The sequence below is a fragment of the Lipotes vexillifer genome, unplaced genomic scaffold, assembly GCF_000442215.2.
Source record: "Lipotes vexillifer unplaced genomic scaffold, Lipotes_vexillifer_v1.1 scaffold472, whole genome shotgun sequence".
Taxonomy (NCBI): Eukaryota; Metazoa; Chordata; class Mammalia; order Artiodactyla; family Lipotidae; genus Lipotes; species Lipotes vexillifer.
Window position 1 is genome coordinate 1,090,077 of NW_006797698.1, and position 23,805 is coordinate 1,113,881.

General features: G+C 45.4%; 1 protein-coding gene across 1 annotated transcript in view; it reads left to right on the top strand.

Annotated features, from left to right (window-relative positions):
- KMT2C (lysine methyltransferase 2C) overlaps positions 1-23,805 on the top strand; it is a 298,335-nt gene that overhangs the window by 271,422 nt on the left and 3,108 nt on the right. Inside the window, exons 43-55 of the mRNA XM_007469801.1 lie at positions 1,707-3,419; positions 7,821-8,030; positions 10,335-10,476; positions 10,612-10,759; positions 12,273-12,451; positions 12,540-12,676; positions 13,551-13,800; positions 14,953-15,092; positions 15,522-15,629; positions 17,194-18,313; positions 19,253-19,389; positions 20,185-20,327; positions 20,564-20,732. Of these exons, the coding sequence (XP_007469863.1) occupies positions 1,707-3,419; positions 7,821-8,030; positions 10,335-10,476; positions 10,612-10,759; positions 12,273-12,451; positions 12,540-12,676; positions 13,551-13,800; positions 14,953-15,092; positions 15,522-15,629; positions 17,194-18,313; positions 19,253-19,389; positions 20,185-20,327; positions 20,564-20,732 (4,596 nt within the window). The remainder of the gene's footprint in view (positions 1-1,706; positions 3,420-7,820; positions 8,031-10,334; positions 10,477-10,611; positions 10,760-12,272; positions 12,452-12,539; positions 12,677-13,550; positions 13,801-14,952; positions 15,093-15,521; positions 15,630-17,193; positions 18,314-19,252; positions 19,390-20,184; positions 20,328-20,563; positions 20,733-23,805) is intronic.

Sequence of the window (23,805 nt, forward strand, 5' to 3'; positions counted from 1 at the left end):
TTCAGAGCAGATTGAATCAGTAAAAATCACAGAAGTGCTTTCTGTGTAGTGAACACAGTTACATGCCCTGTCTTACCTGACGTTCTCTATAACCTTATGAACAAGGTAGTATTATCACCATGTTACACATGAGGAATCTGCTGAGTCATTGTGGAGGTAGGTGACATAACTGATCATTGGAGTAAGCATTTCAACTGTGGCGTTTTATCTCCAAGCTATGGCTACCACAATAATGTCCCAACAATAAGCTGATTACAGTATGATTTCCATTGTTTAAAACCAGGACTATTCCGGAATGAGAGGTTTCCTTTCTCTTTAAATTTACTTTCTGGGGCCGTGTTTATTTCAAGTAAAAATGCTTTTAAGGATTTCTTTATAACTTATTTTTAGCCTTTTTATTGCCTTCTGGTATTTTTATATAAATTTTTTATGACGAGGGCCTAGCTTTTTTGCATATCCATGGATCAAATCCTGTTTAGAAGGTAATACTATACTTGGAAAATAGGACACATCATCTGCTACAACATAGTTGCCAGCAGTCCAGTGTAATCTTATTAAGATAAGCAATTCATGACAACGTTTTAAAGAGAATTTTAAAATGTCATGGCAAAGGCATGGATCACCACCTTCTGTATTCCAGTTAGTGTTCTGGTGCTTTATGTACGTTCATACTCATTCGCCAGTCCGATGGTAATTCCTCAGTTCTAGCTAGTAAGCCAGTCAGGAAAGAGAAGAAAATAAGTAGGAGTTGCCGGCTACAGGAAAATAGACCAGAACCATTATGTGCAGAGAATATGCTAGTCTGCCTGGGAAACTGTTGAAAATAAGTTGAAAACCTATCAGAACTGGCTCAGTGTACTAGTACAGTACACAAAAATTGAGTGATTTTGGAGGGTATGTACATCATCTTGCACCCCTTTCTCCCAGCTCCCTAAGTGAGGTGGTGTGTCCTTAGGACACGGGTTGTATCTTCATTGAGATTGGTCTGTAGCATCTGCCCATGGGGGTACAAAGGCTTTTGGGGATTAATTAACTGACAGAAGTCAGTCATTATATTAGGAGCCTCTTAGGAACTGTTCAAAACATTACCTCAGAGCTTTTACATATTTCAGAAATTATAATTTGAATATGTTACCCATTAAATTCAAGGAGTTTTATTACCAATCTAGTCTTTTTAACCTGGAGGGGAGGGTGTGGTATATGTACAGGTAATTCATCTTGTCTTAACATGTTGTACACTTTTGTATACTTAAGAAATGAAATCTTAACACGTTTAAATGGTTTGAGTTAAATCTCACAGTTACTCTAACCTTATATATTAATGTAACTTCTAAAGAAGTTAACAATTAGCTGATTCCTGTGTAGCCTTTGTTTATTGTTTTATTTTTTATATGTAGTTTAGTTTATGATTCAGAGAAAGATTTTCTTAAATATTTATTTCAGAAAAATGTTTTTCACATTTGTTTTTGTTATTTCATATTTAGAAACATGCTATTATTGAAAAGCTTGGCAGTTTTAGTTGATCAGTCCTTCCTTCCTTTTTTTTCCCCCCCTTGGTGATTTTTGCCATCGCCTAAGCAAGATATTTTTGCCTCTGCCTGATCTAACTGCCTTCTCTATAACCTCCACCATAATCGTCAGCCAGTGTTTTTATTTGATACCCGTAGCACATATAAACGAGTTAAGATTTAATTTTGCTCTTCCAGATTCGTAAACAACAGAAAGAGCATGCCGAGTTGATTGAAGATTACCGGATCAAGCAGCAGCAGCAGTGCGCCATGGCCCCGCCCACCGTGATGCCAGGTGTCCAGCCCCCGCTGCCCCTGGTGCCAGGTGCCGCCCCGCCCCCCATGAGCCAGCCCAGCTTCCCCATGGCGCCACTGCAGCTACAGCACCAGCAGCACACCACGGTCATTCCCGGCCACACGAGCCCTGCGGGAACGCCCAGTTTGCCCAGTTTCCCTGGGTGGCAGCCTCCCGGTGCTCCTTCCCGCCCCCCCCTCAACCCTCCTAGGATTCAGCCTCCAGTGGCCCAGTTACCAATAAAAACTTGCCCCCCAGCCCCAGGGGCAGTGTCAAATGCAAATCCACAGAGTGGACCGCCACCACGGGTGGAATTCGATGACAATAACCCCTTTAGTGAAAGTTTTCAAGAACGGGAACGTAAGGAACGTTTACGAGAACAGCAGGAGAGACAACGAATCCAGCTCATGCAAGAAGTAGACAGACAGAGAGCTTTGCAGCAGAGGATGGAAATGGAGCAGCACGGCATGATGGGCTCAGAACTAAGCAGCAGGACACCTGTGTCCCAGATTCCATTCTACACTTCTGACCTTCCTTGTGATTTTACGCAACCTCCAAGACCCCTTCAGCAGCCTCCACCGCAGCAACAGCCAGCGGGGCCGGTTTTACAGCAGCAGAACCTACAGCAAGGGTCTATTAATTCACCGCCCACCCCAAATTTCATGCAAACCAATGAGCGAAGGCAGATGGGACCTCCCTCATTTGTTCCTGACTCACCGTCAGTTCCTGGTGGAAGCCCAAATTTCCATTCTGTGAAGCCGGTACATGGAGGTGTTCCTGGGGCCAGCTTCCAGCAGTCCCCGGTGAGGCCTCCTTTTACACCCACTTTACCTGCGGCACCTCCAGTGGCTAATAGCAGTCTCCCCTGTGGCCAAGACCCGGCTGTAAGCCGTGGACAGAGTTACCCAGGATCAGCCCCGTCTCTCATTCAGCTGTATTCTGATATAATCCCGGAAGAGAAAGGGAAAAAGAAGAGAACAAGAAAGAAGAAGAAAGACGACGATGCGGAATCTACCAAGGCACCTTCTACTCCCCATTCAGACATAACTGCTCCACCAACCCCGGGTGTCTCGGAAGCTGCCTCTGCTCCCGCAGTGAACACACCTGGCGAGCTCCCTCAGCAAGGAGAACCCGAGGCAGCGGAACCGGGCGGCCTATCACCTCCTGACCCGGCAGCGGGCCCACTGCACACAGAGCCAGAGAATGAACTGCCCAGTGGTGACTTCGCACGAGGAACCCCAGGTCAACAGACCTGTGCGAGTTCAGAGGTGGATAAGCGCCCCATTGATGCGCCTGCCCCCACTGGGGAGATGAAACTGGAGTCAGCTGAGCCGGAGCAGCGCCCGGGCCCAGATGGGCCTGAACTGGAGGAGCGCCCTGGGGATCGGGCCAAAGAAAGGGCTGTGGCCGGCGCTTCCTGCCCGGGGCAGAGTCCTCCCCGACCTGCCGGCGCTCCTGCTGCCAAAGGAGATTCAGGCAATGAGCTTCTAAAGCACCTGCTGAAAAATAAAAAGGCATCTTCCCTTTTAAATCAAAACCCGGAAGGGAGTTTTTGTTCAGAAGATGACGGTACGAAGGATAACAAACTGGTTGAGAGGCAGAATCCAGCTGACGTGGTAAGTGTGGCTCAGGAGAACAACTTGCTTTTTTCCCCTTTTATTTTAAATTATGGTTACAACAGATTAGTGCCAACTGCTGTATTGATTTCAACGCTATCTTATAACCTTTTTACTCTGGAGTAAAAAAACGCAGACCTAATGTTTTGGTTTATACCTATAAACTATATCAAGTAATAATTTGTTTACCGTATCTTTCAAAAATCAGAGATCTGTAGGGTCATACGTTTCATACGTAACATATTCCTGTCAGCTGATTATCACCACATTGAGTTGATCTAACTAAAACAAGGAAGTAAACATCTACATGTCCTAATTGCAAATAGAGTGCAGTTTCCATTAACCTCTTTGAAATACAGAAAATAGCTCACGCACCCTGTTAATACCCTCGGGGACTCTCAGGAATGACCCATATTGGGAATCCATTCTGTTGCAAAGTATTAATACTTAATGTTATACAAACACAGTTTTACAGGTAGATGCTATTTTATCTTTGTGGTTTTCCATGTGTCGATATTTTGCCCTTTTAAGTGTTAGACTTCTTTTTTTTTTAATTTTTATTTTTTTGGCTGTGTTGGGTCTTTGCCGCTGCACGCGGGCTTTTTCTAGTTGCAGCAAGCGGGGGCCACTCTTCGTTGCAGTGCGTGGGCCTCTCCTTTTGTGGAGCACGGGCTCTAGGCGCACAGGCTTCAGTAGTTGCGGCGCGCGGGCTTAGTTGCTCTGCAGCATGTGGGATCTTCTAGGACCAGGGATCGAACCCGTGTCCCCTGCATTGGCAGGTGGATTCTCAACCACTGTGCCACCAGGGAAGTCCCCTTTTTAAGTTATAGAACATTGGATTTGCTTTTGTTTTTTCATTTGTATGAAGAACTTTGTTGTAAATATACCTTTACAAGATTCGATCTCCTGCATTTCAGTGAACTTCCTTGACGTATTTCCCAAACTGGGGTTTTCTAGGTTGTAGGAATTGGTTAACTTGTTTTATCTTTCAAATGCTACACTACCCTGGCTATTGTGTTCATAAAGCTTTCCCTATAGTGCTTCTCAAATTAGATTTTAAATTTTTCATTTTTTTAATTGAATGAGGTGGAGTGCTATATTTAGTTGTCCAAATTTGTAGTTTTAAGATTGTTAGTGAAGCCATTTGTTTTGCAAGTATTGGCTTGCTCTTTGTTTTCTCTTATTTGTCTGATTCAGTAGAGGTTGAGTGGTAACCCAGTAGAGTCATGTAATTTTTGTAAATTTTGGTGGTGATAACTTTTTCAGTCATATTTGTCATCAGCAAATAGGCCTGATCTCTAGCTACTTTGTCCATTGCATCCTCTGCCCCTAGGAATACTGGGCTACTTGCAGTCCCTGAGTCTCTTTCTGATTTTACCCTTCCATATATGGCCACATGCTGCTGTTTCTGCCCTTTCTTTTTTTTTTTTTTTACATCTGGCCAATATCTGTATCTTTTAAGACTCAGTTCTGGAATCGTCTTCCCCAGATACCTTACTCAGCTCAGCCAGTCTCAAATAAGTGGATGCCCGTGTGCTTACATAGCAGTTTCTCTAGTACCACTGAACAAAGATGGCTCCTTGAAGGGTGTAGACTGCGTCCTGAGCACCTTTCTGTCTCTATGCCTTTCTATCTCAATACCACATAGTTGGTACTCGGTGGAGTGAAGTCAGGTCCTAATACTAGTGATTATATGTAAAAAAATATTTATATTGTGTGTTATGATAGAAAAAGGGATGAGATCAATTAGTATATGTATAAATGTTTGGACTGTGTCACATGTTCTCATATCCCTCTGGGAGGGCAGCAAGGGGTGGGGGCCCTGGATTACTAAGGGTGATGCCTTCTTAACCACATTCTAGGGGTTACACTGTGCTCAGCGCTTGCCCTGAGGTACGGCAGGCACAATTATTATTCCCGTTTTACAAATGATGAAATTCATTTACTTTCTAGTCACACTTAAGGCAGAATTGTTGTGGCAGTAGCTGGACAGGCCCAGTTTTTCCTCCGTGCTGAGGACATGCGTTTTCTCACACATAAGTTGGTATTAGTTGTAGTGTAGGGGTAAAGCCTTGGGAGGCTTTGAGAGCTCACATCACTCAGCTTGTGTCAAATCCATGTTCCATCTCTTTCCAGCATGCAGCCTGGGCAGGTCAGGCTTTCTGTGCCTCAGTTCCCTCATCTGTAAAACAGGATTAATAATGCTCCCTGTTACTGGGTTGCCACAGGGATTAAAGGAATTAGAGTATACCTTGTGCTTGTGACATTAATAAAAGGTGGTGCATACCCATGACTACCAATGACATCTAGGAATCTGGCAAGAGGAACGTAAAATTCTAATATGTGCAAAGGTGTGACCACATGAATAGCCAGTGAATGACTTTATCTTTACTAATAGATAAAAATGAGAGAAAACAACCTAAATCCACTACTGTAGTTATTGATTGGATTATTGTTTCTGTATATCTATATCTGAATATACAGATTTTTTGCAGCCATTAAAATTTGTTATGTATGAATGTTTAATGTCACGGGGAACAAACCACATGCCAAGTTTAAAAGGCAGCCACCAGAATAAAAGAATATTGAGTGTGATTCATTGTGTTTTTAACAAAATACATGTAGGCATAGATAAAAGATCGAAAACAAATACATTAAAACGTGAACGATTCCTATCTCGGGCAAACTTTTGGATGACTTTTAATCTTCTGTGTTCTCCTGTAATTAAAAGTATTCTTTGAACTGTAGTAATAGCTGCTTTTTAGGGAAGTTGGGAGGATGGAGAAGTCTGCTCAGCACTTACAGTGCCTGTGGCCCTGCTGCACACCTAGTAAGCGGTTGAATTGTTCTTCTCTTATAAGCCGGTAAGAAGTGCTCGGGCCTTGCTCTGTGCTACTCACAGTGCAGTCCTTGAGGACTGGCGGCAGCGGCCTTACCTGGGAGCTTTTCAGGAAGCGGGATATTGTGCCCCCAGCACAGGTGTACCAGTCAGAAGGTGCTTTTTAACAAGATTGCAGGTGATTCGCATTCACATGGACATGAGAGGTGCAGCTCTAGGCCAGGGTTCTCTGAACTTTAATGTATCAGAATCACCTGGAGGGCTTGTTAAAGGTTTGGATTCAGTAGGTCTGGGGTGGGACCAGAGAATGTGCATTTCTAACCATCCTAGGTGGAGCTCATTCTGCCACTCTGGGGACCACCCTTTGAGAACCATCGATCTAGCCCTGGGATGGGCACTGTGTTCCTGCTTCCATATCCCCTCTTTTTTGTATGAGCCAGGAATGGTTTTTACACTTTTTAATGGTTGAAAAAAATCTGAAACAGAGTAGTGTTTCACAACATGTGAAAATTATATGAAATTCAAGGTTCAGTGTCCATGAATTTAAAACATCTTATTAGACCATAGCCTAGTTCATTAGTTTATGAATTGTCTGTGGTTGATTTTGCAGTACCAGGGCAGAGAGTCGGGTAGCTATATTTACTCTTTGGCCTTTTACAGAACAGTTTTGCCATCCATGCTCCAAGTCATTTAGATATATATAAATGGAAACTATAATCTGCAAACCCTCAAAGAGTCAATGCAGAGCACATTAAAATAAGTTTAGCAACTATAGTTGCCTATAGCAAAGTATAGCTGTCAAGTTTGGAAATAGTGGCCCCTAAAAATAGTCCCATATTTTTAAGTATTAATAGTACTACCCTTAAAAACCTCTTTAAGGACTGGTTTGTTCTTCGCCATAGAGACAAAAGCAAAGAAAAGGCTTATTTGCTATCATATAGGTCCTCTTTCATTGACTTTAAGTATGTAGCAGTTATTATTCAATCAGATGTATGACCATGAACTAATTTGAATGAACAATGTTGTTTGTTTTTAGTGATCTCTGAGGCTAGCTGTTCCTCTCAACTGAGATGCATGGGCTGTGAAACTTTTCTGGAGCTTAGCAATGGTGCCCGCATACCTTGTATTTCACCCATTCCTAAGGAGAGCCCAAATAAGGCCCCAAGACCACCATGCAGAGACCACCACAGCCATCTAGCTAAGAGCACCCCTTCCTCCACAGCTGCCAGTGGGCAGGAATAAGGAGCTCCAGGCTGTCACTGGCACAAATAGGGGCAGGCCTGAGGAGTAATGCTTCCTCTGAAAGGGAGAATAGCCACACTTAAGAGTTCTGCTCTCTCCTCAAGCTTTGCAGCTTACTGATTTCCATACTTGAGAATCATGTTTCAAAAAAGGGATGCTGTTTTCAGAAAAGAGGCCATTTGATGCCACCCATTTTCCCTCCTTAAGTTTGGGTGCCCACGTTAGGAACATTGTGTCTTAGGATGGAACTGGATTAGCAGGAGCTGGAATTCAAGCGTGTGGATGGTTCACTTATTTCTTAACCTTTCCAATTACATTAGCAAACTTTGGGGGCTCAAGTGCAAGGTGGTTTTGGATGTGGCAACAGCCAGTTGCCAAAAACAGATGGAGGAAGTGAAACCAAGAAACAGCGAAGCAAAAGGACTCAGAGGACCGGAGAGAAGGCAGCACCTCGGTCGAAGAAAAGGAAAAAGGAAGAAGAGAAACAAGCGATGTTCTCTGCCACCGACACCTTTACCCACCTGAAGCAGGTGAGTCTTTTGGAGCAGCCCCTTTAAAAATGCAAGGAAGTGAGACATCAGGAGCTTTTTCAACCCTGTTAAAATGAAACTTTCCCAAAAGTAGAGAGTTAAGGGGTAAAAGACATCTCAACAAGCAACCTAATAGATTTCCTATGTGCAAGCAAACTTGCACCTTATCCTACTGGCACCCAAAAATTTTAGTAAAATAGATGGATTGGTTGGCGCTGGTCACGATTTACTTATGTTCAGAGGGAGCAGCCTCAGCACCAAGAAAAATTCCATCCACGTTACTTGTGACTCCGGATGCAAAGAAACACAGGCATTGGTCTCTCCCCCTAGTAGAGTGCATTCTTACACCTTTGTGGCTGTTACAGAAGGTGGGAGACAGCTGCTGAAGAGTGCCGCTGGGGGCACCTAGCCTCAGTTCAGCCCTGATTCTTGCTGAGCGAAGATAAGGAAGGTGTTTTTCTTGTTAGAAGCCTGGCAGCATCCCTTTAAGACAGATGAGAATAAGGCTCATTTTTAAGTATATCTCAAAGATTCCTTAGTCTCTCTCACTTATTCCAGCATTTTGATACTTGAAATTTTTAAGTCTTATTTTTCTCAAGCCTTATTTAACTAAGTTGCCTTGGGTCTTAGAAAAATAGAGAGACACTTGTTTTGTTTATCGTGTACATTACTCTTAAATGTGTTTTTCAATAGCAGCTCTCTCTGCTCCCTCTAATGGAACCAGTCATTGGAGTGAACTTTGCCCACTTTCTTCCTTACGGCAGTGGCCAGTTTAATAGTGGGAATCGACTTCTAGGAACTTTTGGCAGTGCTACCCTTGAAGGGGTTTCGGATTACTATTCTCAGTTGATCTACAAGGTATGTTTCTTTGCCAAGGTGTTACCTTGCTTCCTCTTTGGATGCCATTATCAGAATTGGTAGAGCTTGTCTTGTTTTTCCATCTAGTTTACATCTATCTAATCTTCCAAGTTCCATTTAAACTCTAGTTCAACTAAAAGGTTAAAATTTTACCAGGTAAAGTGTTTCCAATATGAACATTTGAAATTGTTGTATAGGTCAGAATACAAATTGTGAAAAACATCCATTGTATATTTCTATGGTAGGGAAAATATTTATTTTCCTATAATCTTTATTAACTCTTAAGATGACTCCAAATTCAGAGTAAATAGAGTAAAAAATGTAGTTAGGAATTTACCCTGAAAAATACAATGAAAAAGCCTAAAAACTTATTTTGTCTAATAATTTAGGTACTAATTGCACCTGTGCATTAATTCTTAGGCTACAAAAATAATATCAAACTGAACCAAGTTTATCTTTTGGTAATATTTTTTTAACAAAGTTTTATGATAGGCTCATTAGATACTCTTTACTTCACATCTGACTTGTGTAAAGTGATCTTTTTTGCAAAAATATTTGAGAGTATCATCATTTTTTCTGAGGGCTTCTCTTCTTTAGTATTGAAATCATTCTCTTGTGGCATTCCATTTATTATCGTTGTTGGCTTTTCTCTTCAGTTAGAACCTCTCCCAACTCTTGTAAATGCCTTCTCTTCTGATGTAGGCTGTTCTCCACACAACTTCATCATCTTCAGAAATCCTAGATCTTTGCAAGATTTGTAATTTTACCTTGCACTTGATTTGCATGGAATTATTGGTAGATTCCAACAGTCCCTGAGAGACTAGTCAATGAATCAATGACAAATTGGTGACAGATGTTAAGCAGGGAGAAATGTTTTGGGGGGAAACTACATTTGTTAAGGTTCGGTCCATTTAGTTGTTATTGCTACTCCTTTTGCTTCTTTTTGAGATTTTAGACAATCCAGATTCTAATATCTAAGATACAAGTTGCAGTTATGGATTAGGATCTTAAATTCTCAAGTTTTTGATAGAACTGGGGCATATCTTAATTTAATAGAGGAATTTTTTGAGAACTCTCTACAATTTATTGGTCGAATTTTAAAGCTATCCTTCACTGGCTTTAACAGTGAAACTTGAAAAGAGTTGTATAGAATCAAATCAGGCACAGTATAAATTTGCTTCTTAATTTCAAAGCTAATACTCAAGCTGGGGAAAGTGAGCCAGTGGGTGGTATGTCCAGAGGATGATGGGTGTTTGTTCCACTGAAATGCCTCCTGGCCTGTACATTTCTTTTTCTTCTTGGTGTGCATTTTAGGAATGAAGGTGCCTCTGATTACATTTCTGTACCTTGCCTCCCTGTGTTGAAAATTCACAGAACTAAGTTTTAGCAAGGTCGTGGCATATTTGCTCAGTAGCATATAATTTAAAATTTTTTGGTCTCCTGCAGCAGAATAATTTAAGTAATCCTCCAACACCCCCTGCCTCTCTTCCTCCTACACCACCTCCTATGGCTTGTCCGAAGATGGCAAATGGTTTTGCAACAACTGAAGAACTTGCTGGAAAAGCTGGAGTATTAGTGAGCCATGAAGGTAGGATGCCAAGCCTCCAAGTCTTGTACCTTTGAGGAGTTTGCCGGCTGTGTGTGGTGAAATGGCAGTCGGATTGTAAAGTTTACCCATTACCAGTTTTGACTGATTTATGGTTTTGTGTTTTTGCTCTTCCAGTTACCAAAAGCCTAGGACCTAAACCATTTCACCTGCCGTTCAGACCACACGATGACTTGTTGGCCAGAGCGATTGCTCAAGGCCCAAAGACAGTGGACGTTCCTGCTTCACTCCCAACACCGCCTCATAATAATCAGGAGGAATTAAGGTAGAAGTTCCTTTTTCTCAAGTATTGTTTTAGTTATTTCATTTATTTAAAAATGTATTATGTGTTTGTATATAGCGTAATGTCTGTAGGAAAAGCATGTAAAAACACTTAAAAGGTGAAATTTGGTGAATAATTTTCTTCAGAATTTAAAGTTTATAAAACATTCTTACTATTAGAAAGAATTCATTTGTGCACTCTAGAAATCTCATATGATATAGGAGGTTCAACAAGTAATAATCGAATAGACATTGAGGCATTGGGACTCTCCATGCAAAATATTTCAAAGATCATTGATTGCCCTTTATAAGCTGTTAATGTGATTTACTGGGTTTATTGATGTTTGCAGATGTCAAAATAAAAGAGCAGCAGTCACAGAGCAGAGCATGCTTTTGTGGAAGAGAATTTAAGGGCTGTCCTGTCCACAGTTTGTAACTCCTTTGTGTCAGTTCTTTAGCCCCAGGATTCTGATGAGGGAAAATCAGCTTCTCCTAGTAGATAGTCACAACCCAGCCAGTTAGATCCAGGGGAGGTTCTTATATAGCTCATCAAATTATTCTCTCTTCTTGGAAAATCTGCTAACCCCCCTCTCTTTGATAAGACGTCATTGGACTAAGACCCTTTACTGTATAAACAAGAAGACTGCGGACCGCGGGGAAGTGACTTGTCCAGAGTTAGAACCCAGCTCTTTGTTTCTCCTGGACCTTACCGCTAGATTCGTGCCAGAGTTGTCACTCGGGGGCAGCTGCGGGAGGTGGCCTCCCGGGTGTGCGTGTCGGGGCCGCCCACTCCGGGGTCTCACAGGGACCCCTTGGAAGCCTCTCTCGGGTCTTCATTAATGCTGCTTCTCACAGCCTTCCTTCAGCCTGACGGCGTCTCCTCTGGGGTTGGGGGAGTGTGAGACCCCAGGTTCTCGAGCTGCCGTACAACGTTTAGCCCAAGACCACACTCGCCCTACAGCCCCATTTGCCTTTGTAACCTTTAGCTTCTTGGACTAGACCAGCTCTCTTCCTTTTTTCACTTCACTTTATCAGTTACGAAAAATGAAGGCCTATGAAGCCATAATGGCCAGGTTTTTTCCGTCTTGCCCCTGTAAGTAAACAGCAGCCACAGGAGAGTTCTGTGCACGCGCGCCTGGGTGTGTGGTGGACTGCTCTTTCCTTTTTCAGCCACAGGAGTGTTCCCTAGTCTCAGTGATCTGGAGCTTTGCAAAGGTGTGAGTATCCATCCTTTCTATGCTGTGTTATAATCTGAACGTCTTCCTCCTTTGGCAGGTCTTTAAACTTGGATGCTAAAGCTTTAGTCAGAAGGAAACATACCATTTAAATTACTTTATAGTTAAACATATTTCTTATTTTTTTCCCAAGAGATTTCCTGTTTGGCCCTGAACTGAATCTTTGGCTTCTCAGGTTATTGTCACTGTCCAAAGGTCACACACGTAGACAGGGCTGGGCTGGTGCGGGAAGCCCCCAGCGGCGGCCTTGCGCCTGCTGATGTGTATTTATTCTGCTCCCAGGACACAGGACCATGGGGGTGACCGGGACACCCCTGACAGTGTTGTGCCCTCGTCCTCTCCTGAGAGTGTGGTCGGCATGGAAGTGAGCAGATACCCAGACCTGTCCCTGGTCAAAGAGGAGCCTCCGGAGCCCGTGCCATCCCCCATCATTCCAATCCTCCCGAGCGGCACCGGGAAAGGTAGGGGGCGCAGTGCAGTGGGGGGGTGCTGGCTGATACGAATGTTTAGAAAAGCTGTTAACACTCAACTCATCCTTCCTTTTTTAAGGGTTGGAATCTAGAAGGAATGACATCAAAACTGAGCCGGGCACTTTATTTTTCACGTCACCTTTTGGTGCATCCCCAAATGGTCCCCGATCGGGTCTCATATCTGTGGCAATCACTCTGCATCCTACAGCTGCTGAGGTAAAGATGGACTGGCTGTTGGACATTGTAGAATATTACCCATTTCTAAAGGAGTGTCAGGTGGCTCACAATGACACGTACAGCTGGGTCACTGCAGATAAAGATTAAAGTTAGGGCTTGGCTTAGCAGCCCCTTCAGACATCTACGCTGCTGTGAGTACTAGAAATTGATCTCAGCCTCAGTCAAGACAGAAAGGGCAAATTGAAGTCAGAGATCTCATTATTTTACTAAAGAATGTATAACGGTAGAGAACTAACCCTTCAGAGAGTTGATAACTATTTACACATACAAGATTAAGCAGTGAAGAGCTTTGCCAACAGTGGAAGTTTTCCAGAAGCTCTGTGTTCAGGTAGCAGCTGCTCATATCAAACACTAGTACATGGCTGAGGGTTTTCTCAAACTCTTAATACTTGATGATGTTTCGTTGGCAACCAGACTCATAGCCCGTTGACGGGGCGTTTTGGTCATCAGCAGAACATAGCAGTGGCGTGTTCTCGTGGACTGTGTCAGACTTCTGCCCAGAGCTGGGGGGGTCCACTTGAAGGAAGCTTCTGACCAGCTGTGAAAACCATGACAAGGTTTAGCTCATTCCTTGAATTAAAATGTCTAAGATAGTTTAACGTTCTCTCAAATATTTAACATTAATTGGAATCCCTGTATGAAGATTTCTGTATATGGAAGCTTTGTTTGGGTGTTGGCCCATTAAAAGCCTTTTTACCACCCCCCCCCAGGCTCTTAAGTCTAAATAAACATGGTTGGATTTGCTTGAGGCGTTTGCGCTGTGTGGATAGCATTTATCCTAACGTGAGTTGTTCTTCAGTGGTTCTCTGTGGCCTTCTGGGCGGGTAATGCAGCGTTTGCCATTTTGTTTTAGAACATTAGCAGTGTTGTGGCTGCGTTCTCCGACCTCCTCCACGTTCGGATCCCTAACAGCTACGAGGTTAGTAATGCTCCAGATGTTCCATCCGTGGGTTTGGTCAGTAGCCACAGAGTAAACCCAGGTTTGGAGTATCGACAGCGTTTATTTCTTCGTGGGCCTCCACCAGGATCTGCAAACCCTCCCAGACTAGCCAGCTCTTACCACCTGAAGCAGCCTACTGTGCCCTTCCCTCCAGCAAGCAATGGTGAGCTGGTTTACAGTTTGTTGACCCCAGATTCGTTCTTGATTCAAAAGTTACGCCCCTTCTCTTTAAGATCTTGCTTTGATTTTAGGGGAGTAACAGGTCATGTGTTGACACGCAGTCCTTGGTGACTTAACCACCACCACCCCCTTGAGGGAAGAGGCGTGACTGGACCTTTAGTGCCTGGGGCCTACGTCACACCCTCTTGTCAGCGCTCTGCTTACCCTTGAGCCGCGTTTGCTCTCCCACTTAGCGCTGTGTCACACTGTGCAGATGAGGCCGCCATCTCTGCCCGTGTTCCTGGTCCCTTTCCTTCTGCGGCATCTCCGGGGCCCCTCTCTTCTGCAGGTGCGCCCACACCTTCCCCGTCACTGAAAGGTGGGCCCGTTCCTTGCACCTGTGTGGCGTCCCTTCCCTCCTCATCTTCCCATCTGGCCTCCCCCTCCCCCTGCTCTCCCCGCCTCTTCGCTCACCAGTTTCTTGGCCGTCTTGTTTCCGTCTTCACCTGCTCTTAGAGCCCAGCCTCTCCCCACGTCTCACCCTTGAGCCGCGCTGACAGTCGCTCGTGTTGGGTTTGAACTCTCAGCCTCTGGCTGCTCTGTCCCCCTTGCTTTCCCCCTGCTTCTCCCTTCTGCCTTCGTGGCCCCGCGAGCGACGTGCTCTGAGAGCGCCACACGCTTTCCGGTCTGCATCCTTGCTCGCGTTTTCATCTTGGCCCTGGAACGCGTCATCCCTCTTCGACTTTCCACATCACGCTCGTTGAAGGCGCTCGTTCACATACGTCTCCATCCTTCATAAGAGATTCCGCACCCTCTTCACCCCGGAGCAAAAGTATTCTCTCTCCCCTGACTCACTCCGCACTGAGACTGGAGACGACCCTCCACGCGTCCCGGTTTCCCTCCGCACTTCTCACAGCCCCGCGTGTTGTCCCAGCCGTGTGAGGATAGCTTTCTTTCTTTGTACCCCAGTGTCATGCACGTAATAGATGCCCCGTAACCACTGCTTAGAAAATAAGATTTTTATCAATTACTGAAGACTAGCATGTGGTAAATTAAATGAGCCATATTGCAGTCAGTTGGTGCATACAGCTTTGCACCCCGGACCCCCGTTGTCAGTGGTCGGCTTTAGTCGCTAACGAACGCCTTTTGTCTCTAGGCCTTTCTGGGTGCGCGGGCACTAGTCACGGTGTCACAGAAAGTGCGGCTCTCAGGCCACAGTGGTGCTGCCACTGTCACGTCGTCGTTCTGGGCCACGGCGTGAGGAAGCCGGCCAGAGACCCGGCCTTTGTGAGCAAGGTACTCGCACATCCCTCCCCTGACCCCCGGGTCCCCGCCCGCCCCCGCCGTGCCTGGGCAGCGCCCGCTCCTGCGTCAGGAGGAGTCGCTTCTGGGGCTCCACAGACGCCTCCCCCAGCGGCCGCCATCGGCATATGTTTCATGTGCTTGAGCTTAAAACAGTAGCTACAGCAGCAGCCTGTTCAGGGGGTCCGATGAGAGCCGCGTTATTTTTAAATGGTGAAATATGGAAAGTAAGGTTTATTTCTGCAAATGTAGTTCCTCTGTGGCTAAATTATTATATGCTAAATACTGGCTCGTAGTTACCTTTTTACTGCTTTTAGGATTGCTGCTTTCACTTTGAACAGAACAGACCCAGCCCCGTGCAGATCTTGTTCTTACTAGATCCCAACTTGTCGAGCTCCCCACACCTTTCTCTTTGCTTTTCAGGGCTCCCGAGACAGCTCCAGCAGAGCAGAGAAGGACATTGTCTTCTGTAGTAACAACTGCTTTATTCTCTATTCATCAGCTGCACAAGCAAAAACCTCAGAAAGCAAGGTAAGATGGGGACAGTTTCAGTCAGCAGTCTGCGTTGAGTGGCGCCTGTGTTTTGGGGGTGTGTCCACTTCTCCCACCCAGATCTCCCCCCGGGGAGTCCGAGCATATGCTCCCCGGGTTGGGAAGGAGTGCTTGGTCCAGGCTGTTACTGCAAACTAAGTAACTTGAGCTCATTCATCAAAAGTGGGCAGATTTGAACTATGTCTTAAAAGGTCAGAAGTGAATAAAACGCTACTATTAAAATCTGTAATTTTACTTACTTAACTACAAATATCTTAATTTAATCACAACTATAAAGTATTGCTTTAGTGATCTTGTCCCAATGGGAAAACCTGTTCACAGCCACAATTTAGGTCTATTCATGTATTCTGGGGGAAAAGTATCTGTCTTGTACCAGGTTGGAAAAGGTCTATTTGTTTTGTGTGTGATTTAAGGGTGTCTTCGGGTGTGTAGCTGATGTGGACGATACGTTTTTTTGTTTTTGTTTTTGTTTTTTGGTATGCAGGCCTCTCACCGTTGTGGCCTATTCCGTCGTGGAGCACAGGCTCCGGACGTGCAGGCTCAGCGGCCATGGCTCACGGGCCTAGCCGCTCCACGGCATGTGGGATCTTCCCAGACCAGGGCACGAACCCGTGTCCCCTGCATCGGCAGGCGGACTCTCAACCACTGCGCCACCAGGGAAGCCCAGACGATACGTTTTTAACTGTTTGCGCTGAAGGAAGTTTTTCCTGTGCTGTGATAGTCTCTCCTCCCTCCACATCATTGCTCTTGGGTCTTTCTGGAGACTCTTATTTTTTTAAAAAGGCAGTAGCACCCAGTGTAATAAAATTCAAGCTACTTGCCAAATAAATTTATACTTTAAAATATATCAGCCTAGATGAGAGAAGGAATTTTTTTTCCCACCACATAATTTTGTGAATCCGTGTGCAGTGTCTGCCTGCTTCTGGATTTTCTGTGAGGCGCGTCTTTTTTCAGAGCTGTGTAGGGTGGGGTGCATGAGAAGGTGGGTTTGCTGTTGATTTGGTTATGACGACACTTTGTATCTAAAAAGAAACTAATGGAACTTCTGTCTCAGTTCAGCCCTTTCAGCAGTTGGATGGGAACCTGGCAGCCTCTGAGAAAAGTTAAATATGATTTGTTTGTTGACAGGGGACTTCTTCCCCATCTTTCACACTTATGCCAATTAATTAAGCCTAAGATTAACAAACAGGAATTTCAGTGGGTGGGTCAAGCTCATAGAAAATTATGATCCGGAGTTCTTGCTTGGTTTAACAAAAAGCTGTTCCGTCTTGTAAATTAAATTAGCTCCTGTGACACGAAAAGTTTTAAGAGCAGAATACTCTCCAGAGTTGGGGCTTTGCAGAGAACACACACTCTCTGTGTCGAGACGCGAGCACCACGGGCATGCAGCACTGACCTCCGCTGTGCGCCAGTCCTCTTACTTACAGACCCAGAGCCAAACACCCTGCTGATGGAACCCTGCTGCTTGGCTTCTTCTTGTAGCAAGAATTGCCCTGGGGGCTTTGGAATGAACTCTTTCTTGTGTTTCTTTTTTTTTGTGCAGGAATCCGTTCCTTCATTGCCACACTCGCCTGTAAAAGAGACGCCTTCCAGAGCATTTCATCAGTACAGTAACAACATCTCCACTTTAGACGTGCACTGTCTGCCGCAGCTCCAGGAAAAAGCTTCGCCCCCAGCGTCACCGCCCATCACTTTCCCTGCTGCTTTTGAAGCAGCCAAAGTGGAGGCAAAGCCAGATGAGCTTAAGGTAACGGTCAAGTTAAAGCCTCGGCTAAGAACTGTCCACGGTGGGTTTGAAGACTGTAGGCCGATCACTAAAAAGTGGAGAGGGCTGAAGTGGAAGAAGTGGAGCGTCCACATCGTGGTCCCCAAGGGGACCTTCACACCCCCCTGTGAAGATGAAATTGACGAATTTCTGAAGAACCTGGGCACTTCCCTGAAACCCGATCCTGTGCCCAAGGACTATCGGAAGTGTTGCTTCTGTCACGAAGAAGGCGATGGGTTGACAGACGGACCGGCGAGGCTGCTCAACCTCGACTTGGACCTGTGGGTCCACTTGAACTGTGCCCTGTGGTCCACGGAGGTGTACGAGACCCAGGCTGGTGCCTTAATAAACGTGGAGCTGGCCCTGAGGAGAGGCCTGCAGATGAAATGTGTCTTCTGCCATAAGATGGGGGCCACCAGCGGGTGTCACAGATTTCGATGCACCAACATTTATCACTTTACTTGCGCCATTAAAGCACAATGCATGTTTTTTAAAGATAAAACTATGCTTTGTCCCATGCACAAACCAAAGGGAATTCACGAGCAGGAATTAAGTTACTTTGCCGTCTTCAGGAGGGTCTACGTGCAGCGTGATGAGGTACGACAGATCGCCAGCATCGTGCAGCGGGGAGAGCGCGACCACACCTTCCGTGTGGGAAGCCTCATCTTCCACACTATCGGCCAGCTGCTTCCACAGCAGATGCAAGCGTTCCACTCTCCCAAAGCACTCTTCCCCGTGGGCTACGAAGCCAGCCGGCTCTACTGGAGCACGCGCTACGCCAGCCGCCGCTGTCGCTACCTGTGCTCCATCGAGGAGAAGGGCGGGCGCCCCGTGTTCGTCATCAGGATCGTGGAGCAGGGCCACGACGATCTCGTCTTGAGTGACACCTCACCCAAAGGTGAGCCCCGTCTGTAGGCTCCGCCGAGCCCGCCACTCCAGGGTTCGGCTAATGAATGTTTTATGTCAGTATTTCCATGGTTTTCCTCACGTCTGTTTCATATTTTATCACAGCAGGTGCGGATTCTTCATTTACAAATGCAAGTCTTAACTTCTTTGTATTGTCATACCTTGCTGTCTTTTTCTAAACACTTGCTAGAATTACTCTAAATCAGAATGTATATTCCAACAGAGTTTAATAAAATAAATAGGAGAATGATTTGCAGATACAGGTTGCCTGTCACTTACATTGGGGACCCTCTTGTTAATGTCACCTAGAAGGTGGAAACCGTATTTAAAGCCATATTGTCTTATCTCAGGAGCATTAAACAGATTTAGAGCCAGAAATGAGACTGAATTTCGGCCTCTAGGATTAAGCCTAGATTGTCATTTTTATTGATGTAGAAAGTGCTGCAGAACTGCTTTTTTTTTTTTCAAGTTTAGCAGTTTTTTTAAAAAAAAAGTATGAAAATGCTCTAAAGATGAAATATCAATTTCATATTTTAACTCTGAGAGAAAAGGATATATCTACAGATACTACTTAATTGGATTAATCATTTGAAAATCTAATATGCTGCTTGGCCAGCATGAAAGTGAGTTAACTACTTATATGAATTTCAGTTATATTTAACTTTCTTTTCCACTTCTCCTGTTTAACTTCCTTAATGTAACATATTATTTTCCCCCAAACTTCATAAAGTCTTTAAAACTACTGCCATCCAATAAGCAGGTAATATACCAGGCTTCTTAGATCACTGCCCATGGGCTTTAACTTGGATCTGGTAAGTCTTCGTGAGCGGTTGGTCGTTTCGTTCTTGTTTTTATACTGTATCCTGTTTTCCTCTCTCTTTAGCTAAGAGCAAGTTTGTCATTAAAAAAATATCTTTTTGTCCATACGTAGGTGTTTGGGATAAGATTTTGGAGCCTGTGGCATGTGTGAGAAAAGAGTCGGAAATGCTGCAGCTCTTCCCAGCCTACTTAAAAGGGGAGGATCTCTTCGGCTTGACCGTCTCTGCGGTGGCGCGGATCGCGGAATCAGTGAGTGCCGGGGCCGAGGCTGGAGAGCCACCCCCTGTCACGCGACGCACCTTACTTAACACGGGGCTATCACTCTCACAACACTTCAAGGTAGTGGTTTTGTCGGGGGTGAACTCCTGTCGCTCTGAAAGAACACGAGGCATCGGTGAGTTGTAGGCGTCTCCGTGCTCACTTGGTGAGGCAGCTTACCACCCAGCGTTAATGGCCACTTTCCTGCCCGGGGCCCAGGGTTGGTCAGCAGAGCGCAGTTGGATTTCAGGAGCCCTTACTGTCTGATGCCTGCTTGTTACAAGCACGTGTGCCAATGAGTCTACACACAGTGCTTTTGGAAAACTGCATGATTATAAGGTATTGTTCTCAAGAAAAAAGTCACTGATGGGTTTTCTTCAGAGAAGCAGTGGACACCCCCGAAAGCCACTGAGTACTGTACCCAGTTGCTTTCTTTGGTGGAGCCCTGCCTAAATGATATGCATCTGTCATGTCTCCAGAGGACAGTGTCCACAAGAAACATGTTCTAGAAAAGACCTTGAACACGAATGGTTTTAGGAGTTAACCTTAAGTTACCAGCTGTACTCCCAGGCCCCCAAGGGTGGTAAGCGCATCATACATAGTCAGGTTCTGAGTGCAGGCTGCTTCTGTTAACATGGCTTGAAAGAACCTCTTGTTACCAACATTTTGAAAATGTTGACAAGTTATTTTCATGGAATTCAAGTTGGGCCATCCTTTGGCCGGCTCAAGATTGCCTGTGGTCTTGATCAGGTGAGTTAATTTTTTGTTTATTTTGCTTCTTTCCAGCTCCCTGGGGTTGAGGCGTGTGAAAACTACACCTTCCGATACGGCCGGAACCCTCTCATGGAGCTGCCCCTGGCCGTCAACCCCACAGGTTGTGCCCGTTCTGAACCTAAAATGAGTGCCCATGTCAAGAGGTTTGTGTTAAGGTATTTTGTTTTGACTTCACATAGTACAGCCCAGGGTTTCCAGGCCTCTTAGGGGTTTTCTGTGCTTGATCTGTCTGCTGCTTACAAACCCTGCTGCCTCTGGCTGTGTCTGTGCGGCCGCGCCAGCTAGGCGGCTTTCCCTGTGTGTGCTGTCAGTGAGAACTTGAACCAGCCAGGCCCCTCAGAGGTGTCTCCGCTCTCCCTTTGTGTCCCCGTCGGCACGCCATCGCCCACAGGCCTCACACCCTGAACAGCACCAGTGCCTCCAAGTCGTTCCAGAGCACAGTCACCGGGGAGCTGAGCGCACCTTACAGCAAGCAGTTTGTCCACTCCAAGTCGTCGCAGTACCGCAAGATGAAAACCGAGTGGAAGTCCAACGTGTACCTGGCCCGGTCTCGGATTCAGGTGAGTGGGGCTTGGCTTCTGGGAGGAGGGGAGGTGGGCTGGGAGGGTGCTGGCATCCGGCACATGAGACAGGAGACCGTGGGCCGCAGGGAGAGAAACCCCGTCAGCCCGGGGCGCCGGCCGCTCCGTCCGCGGTCTTGGAGGGCGGATGCTTTACTCCCCCGTGGAAGGACGGTTTCTGGACGCCCTCTCTGTACCTCTTGATGAGGGCTCACGGGATGCGGGGAGCGCTGTATCTTCCACACGTGGGATCTGCAGCGTGCTCGCTAGGGCTCTTTCGAGGCACTTGTGAAAAATACAAACGAAAATAGTTTCAAAAGGTGCCCAGTTTCAGAAGCCTTCTCTTCATGAAATCATCGTGTAGTTTCTGGTGGATAGATGGTGGAACACCTTACAGGTAAAGCCATCTCTAGGCTAAGCATGTAAATTTTCACCTGTGGTCACACTTCCTGAAGAAACAAATGTCTATGCGGCATCTCCCCTTGGTGGCCCAGGATGGAGTTACGAGCTCTCATGCTGCCAGCGTCCTCCGTCTCGAAGGCTGATCACCCTCCAGGCTCTTCAGATCGCTGAGCAGTGTCACCATCTACTAATTGAGTGCGCTGGCCTCATTACCCCAGACCCCAAAGCATCATCGGTTTCTGCTGCCTTTTTTCCTCCCGGAAGAGTTTCCCCAAATCCACTTCCAGCTCTGCTGCCTGTTCTAACCACCCATCTCACCTGCAGGCACTGCTGCAGGCCTGCCTGTCCCCTCCCGTGCAGTCCCCTCAGAAGCCAGGGCGGCCCCTTCACATAGAAACCTGGTTTACACATTGTCTCTATTCATTGACGTTCTTCTTTCTGTAGAAACTTTTAGGATCTACTCTTGATTCTTGATATTTTGAATTTTTACCAAAATGGGCCTGGGTTAGGGTCATTTTTATTTATTGCTTTCCTCACTGATGAGGCCTTTCAGCCTGAAGCAGTGTGGCCATCAGTCTGAGAAATGCTTTTGTATTAATTCCAGCTTGCAGATTCCTACCTCTGTTTCTCTCTATACACAAATATTAGATCCCTGAGACCCGGGATCTCACAGGGTGGACCCCAGACCGTCAGCACCGGCATCGGCTGGGGGTTTGCGGGTTTGGGGTCCCTAGCCTTGCTGAGCCTGGCCCCGGAGCTGGGGCCCGCAGCGGCTGTGGCGCCGCCAGGGGAGGCTTCTGTCTCAGGTCTGCCCTCCTGCTGCGGCCTTGTTTCTGGTTCCTCGTCCTCGTCCTGAGCGCTTCTACGTTATCTGCTGTCTGTGCTTTCTGCTCTTGACCTTTTTATCTGATACCTTTTGCTTTCATATTACGAATGCAGGGTCTTCCTGGTCTTTTTGCTGTTGCCTCAGAAATGGAGCCTCAAAAGATTCCACTCGAGGCAGTGGTGTCTTCCTCCTCCGCTCAGTTCCTTCCCCGTTTAAAATGTTCCCAAACAGCTCGTTCACTCTGACCATCCCTGGTCTTCAGTCTTGGTTTTGCTCCCTTACGTCACGTTAAGGGTTTCTTAACTACCTGCGTTCAGTCTGTCCTCTTTAACCCGAAGCGTTTTTGAGAGTTTTTGATGTTTGGTCACCTTTTTTCTTCCTCCGTCCTGTCCACCTCCCTTCCGTCCACCTCCCAGGTAATCATGTTAATGACCCAGTAAGTGTCCTGTGTCTTCTCCCTGCTACTCCCTTAACACCACCTACACATCTGTGTGCATATGGAAAAGTGGGATTGTCTTATCTACGCTTTTCTGCATCTTCCTTTTCTCACTAATATTTACACCCCTCTAGAACAACTGAGGTAGCCCCGATTCATTCTCTTTAATGTCTCTGTGATGTTCCGTGATGTTGATGAACTGTAATTAATGAAAGCATTCCACTGCTGATGAGCCTGTATTTTGTTTACAGTTCTTTCCCACAACAAACAGTGTTGCCATCAGTATCTTGTACAAATATCCCCATGTATTGGTAACTTCACTTCAATGGTGTGTGTAGGCCCCAAAGTGAGATTTCTGTGTTAGAAGTGCATGTACTTTTCATTTTAGCAGACATTTGCCTGTTTTCTAAAAAGGCTGTAATTGCCCACTTCTTCCTGCAGTATATGAGACTATTTTTCTTGTTTTCCCATTGGTAGTGTTACCACCCTTTTGTATTTTTGCCAGCCTGTTAAGTGTAGACCGACAGTGTCACCTCGGTTGCACCTTTTCGTGTTTGCCACTCGGGTCTGCTCTTCTGTGAACTACCTTTGTCCGCTGTGCAGTTTATAAGAACTTGTACTATTAGGCAAAGGTTGTTTTGTAGGGGAAAACACCTACCAGAAAGTATGGTATGTGTTTTCCTATAAGAGTTTTAATTTTTATATAGTCAAACGTATAATTTTCTGTAGCTTCTATTCTTGGTTAAGACTGTAGGTTGCATGTGTACTTTCTTAGATTTTTTTTCTTTCAGGAATTTTATTCTGTATGTTTAAGACAAATTTTTTTTTTTCCATTGAATAACCAGTTGTGGAAGCACCATTTAGTATTGGGTTGGCCAAAAAGTCCGTTGGGGTTTTTCTGTAAGATTTGTGGAAAAATCCAAATGAACTTGTTGGCCAACCTAATAATGTATATAACCCATCCATATTAAATTGAATTTTAGTACTACCAAACTACTGTACATTAAGTTTTCACGTGTGCCTCGGTCTATTTGGATTCTCCGTTCATTTCCACTGATCTTCTTGTCTCTTATACCAAACTGTATTCATCTCCATACAGATTCTTTCTGTGTGTTCTAGTTGGTTCAGCTCTGAGTCTCATATGGAATTGAACAGATAAATTGCATAAGTGGTTTTTTTCAGAAGTTAATTCAATTCACATACCAAAATTTCTAACAACAGCACAGCCTGTACTGTGTGCTCCCAGGTGGTGCTTGGTGAGGACCGTGTCTGGTGGGGATCTGGTCAGTTTTAGCTGAGAATGCAGAAACTCAAATTGTAGTAATCCCTTATAGTTAGCCCTGTTTCTGTTCTGTAAGCTTATTGTTATGTCAGGTCCTTTTTGAAATGGTGGGGTTAAAAAAAATAGC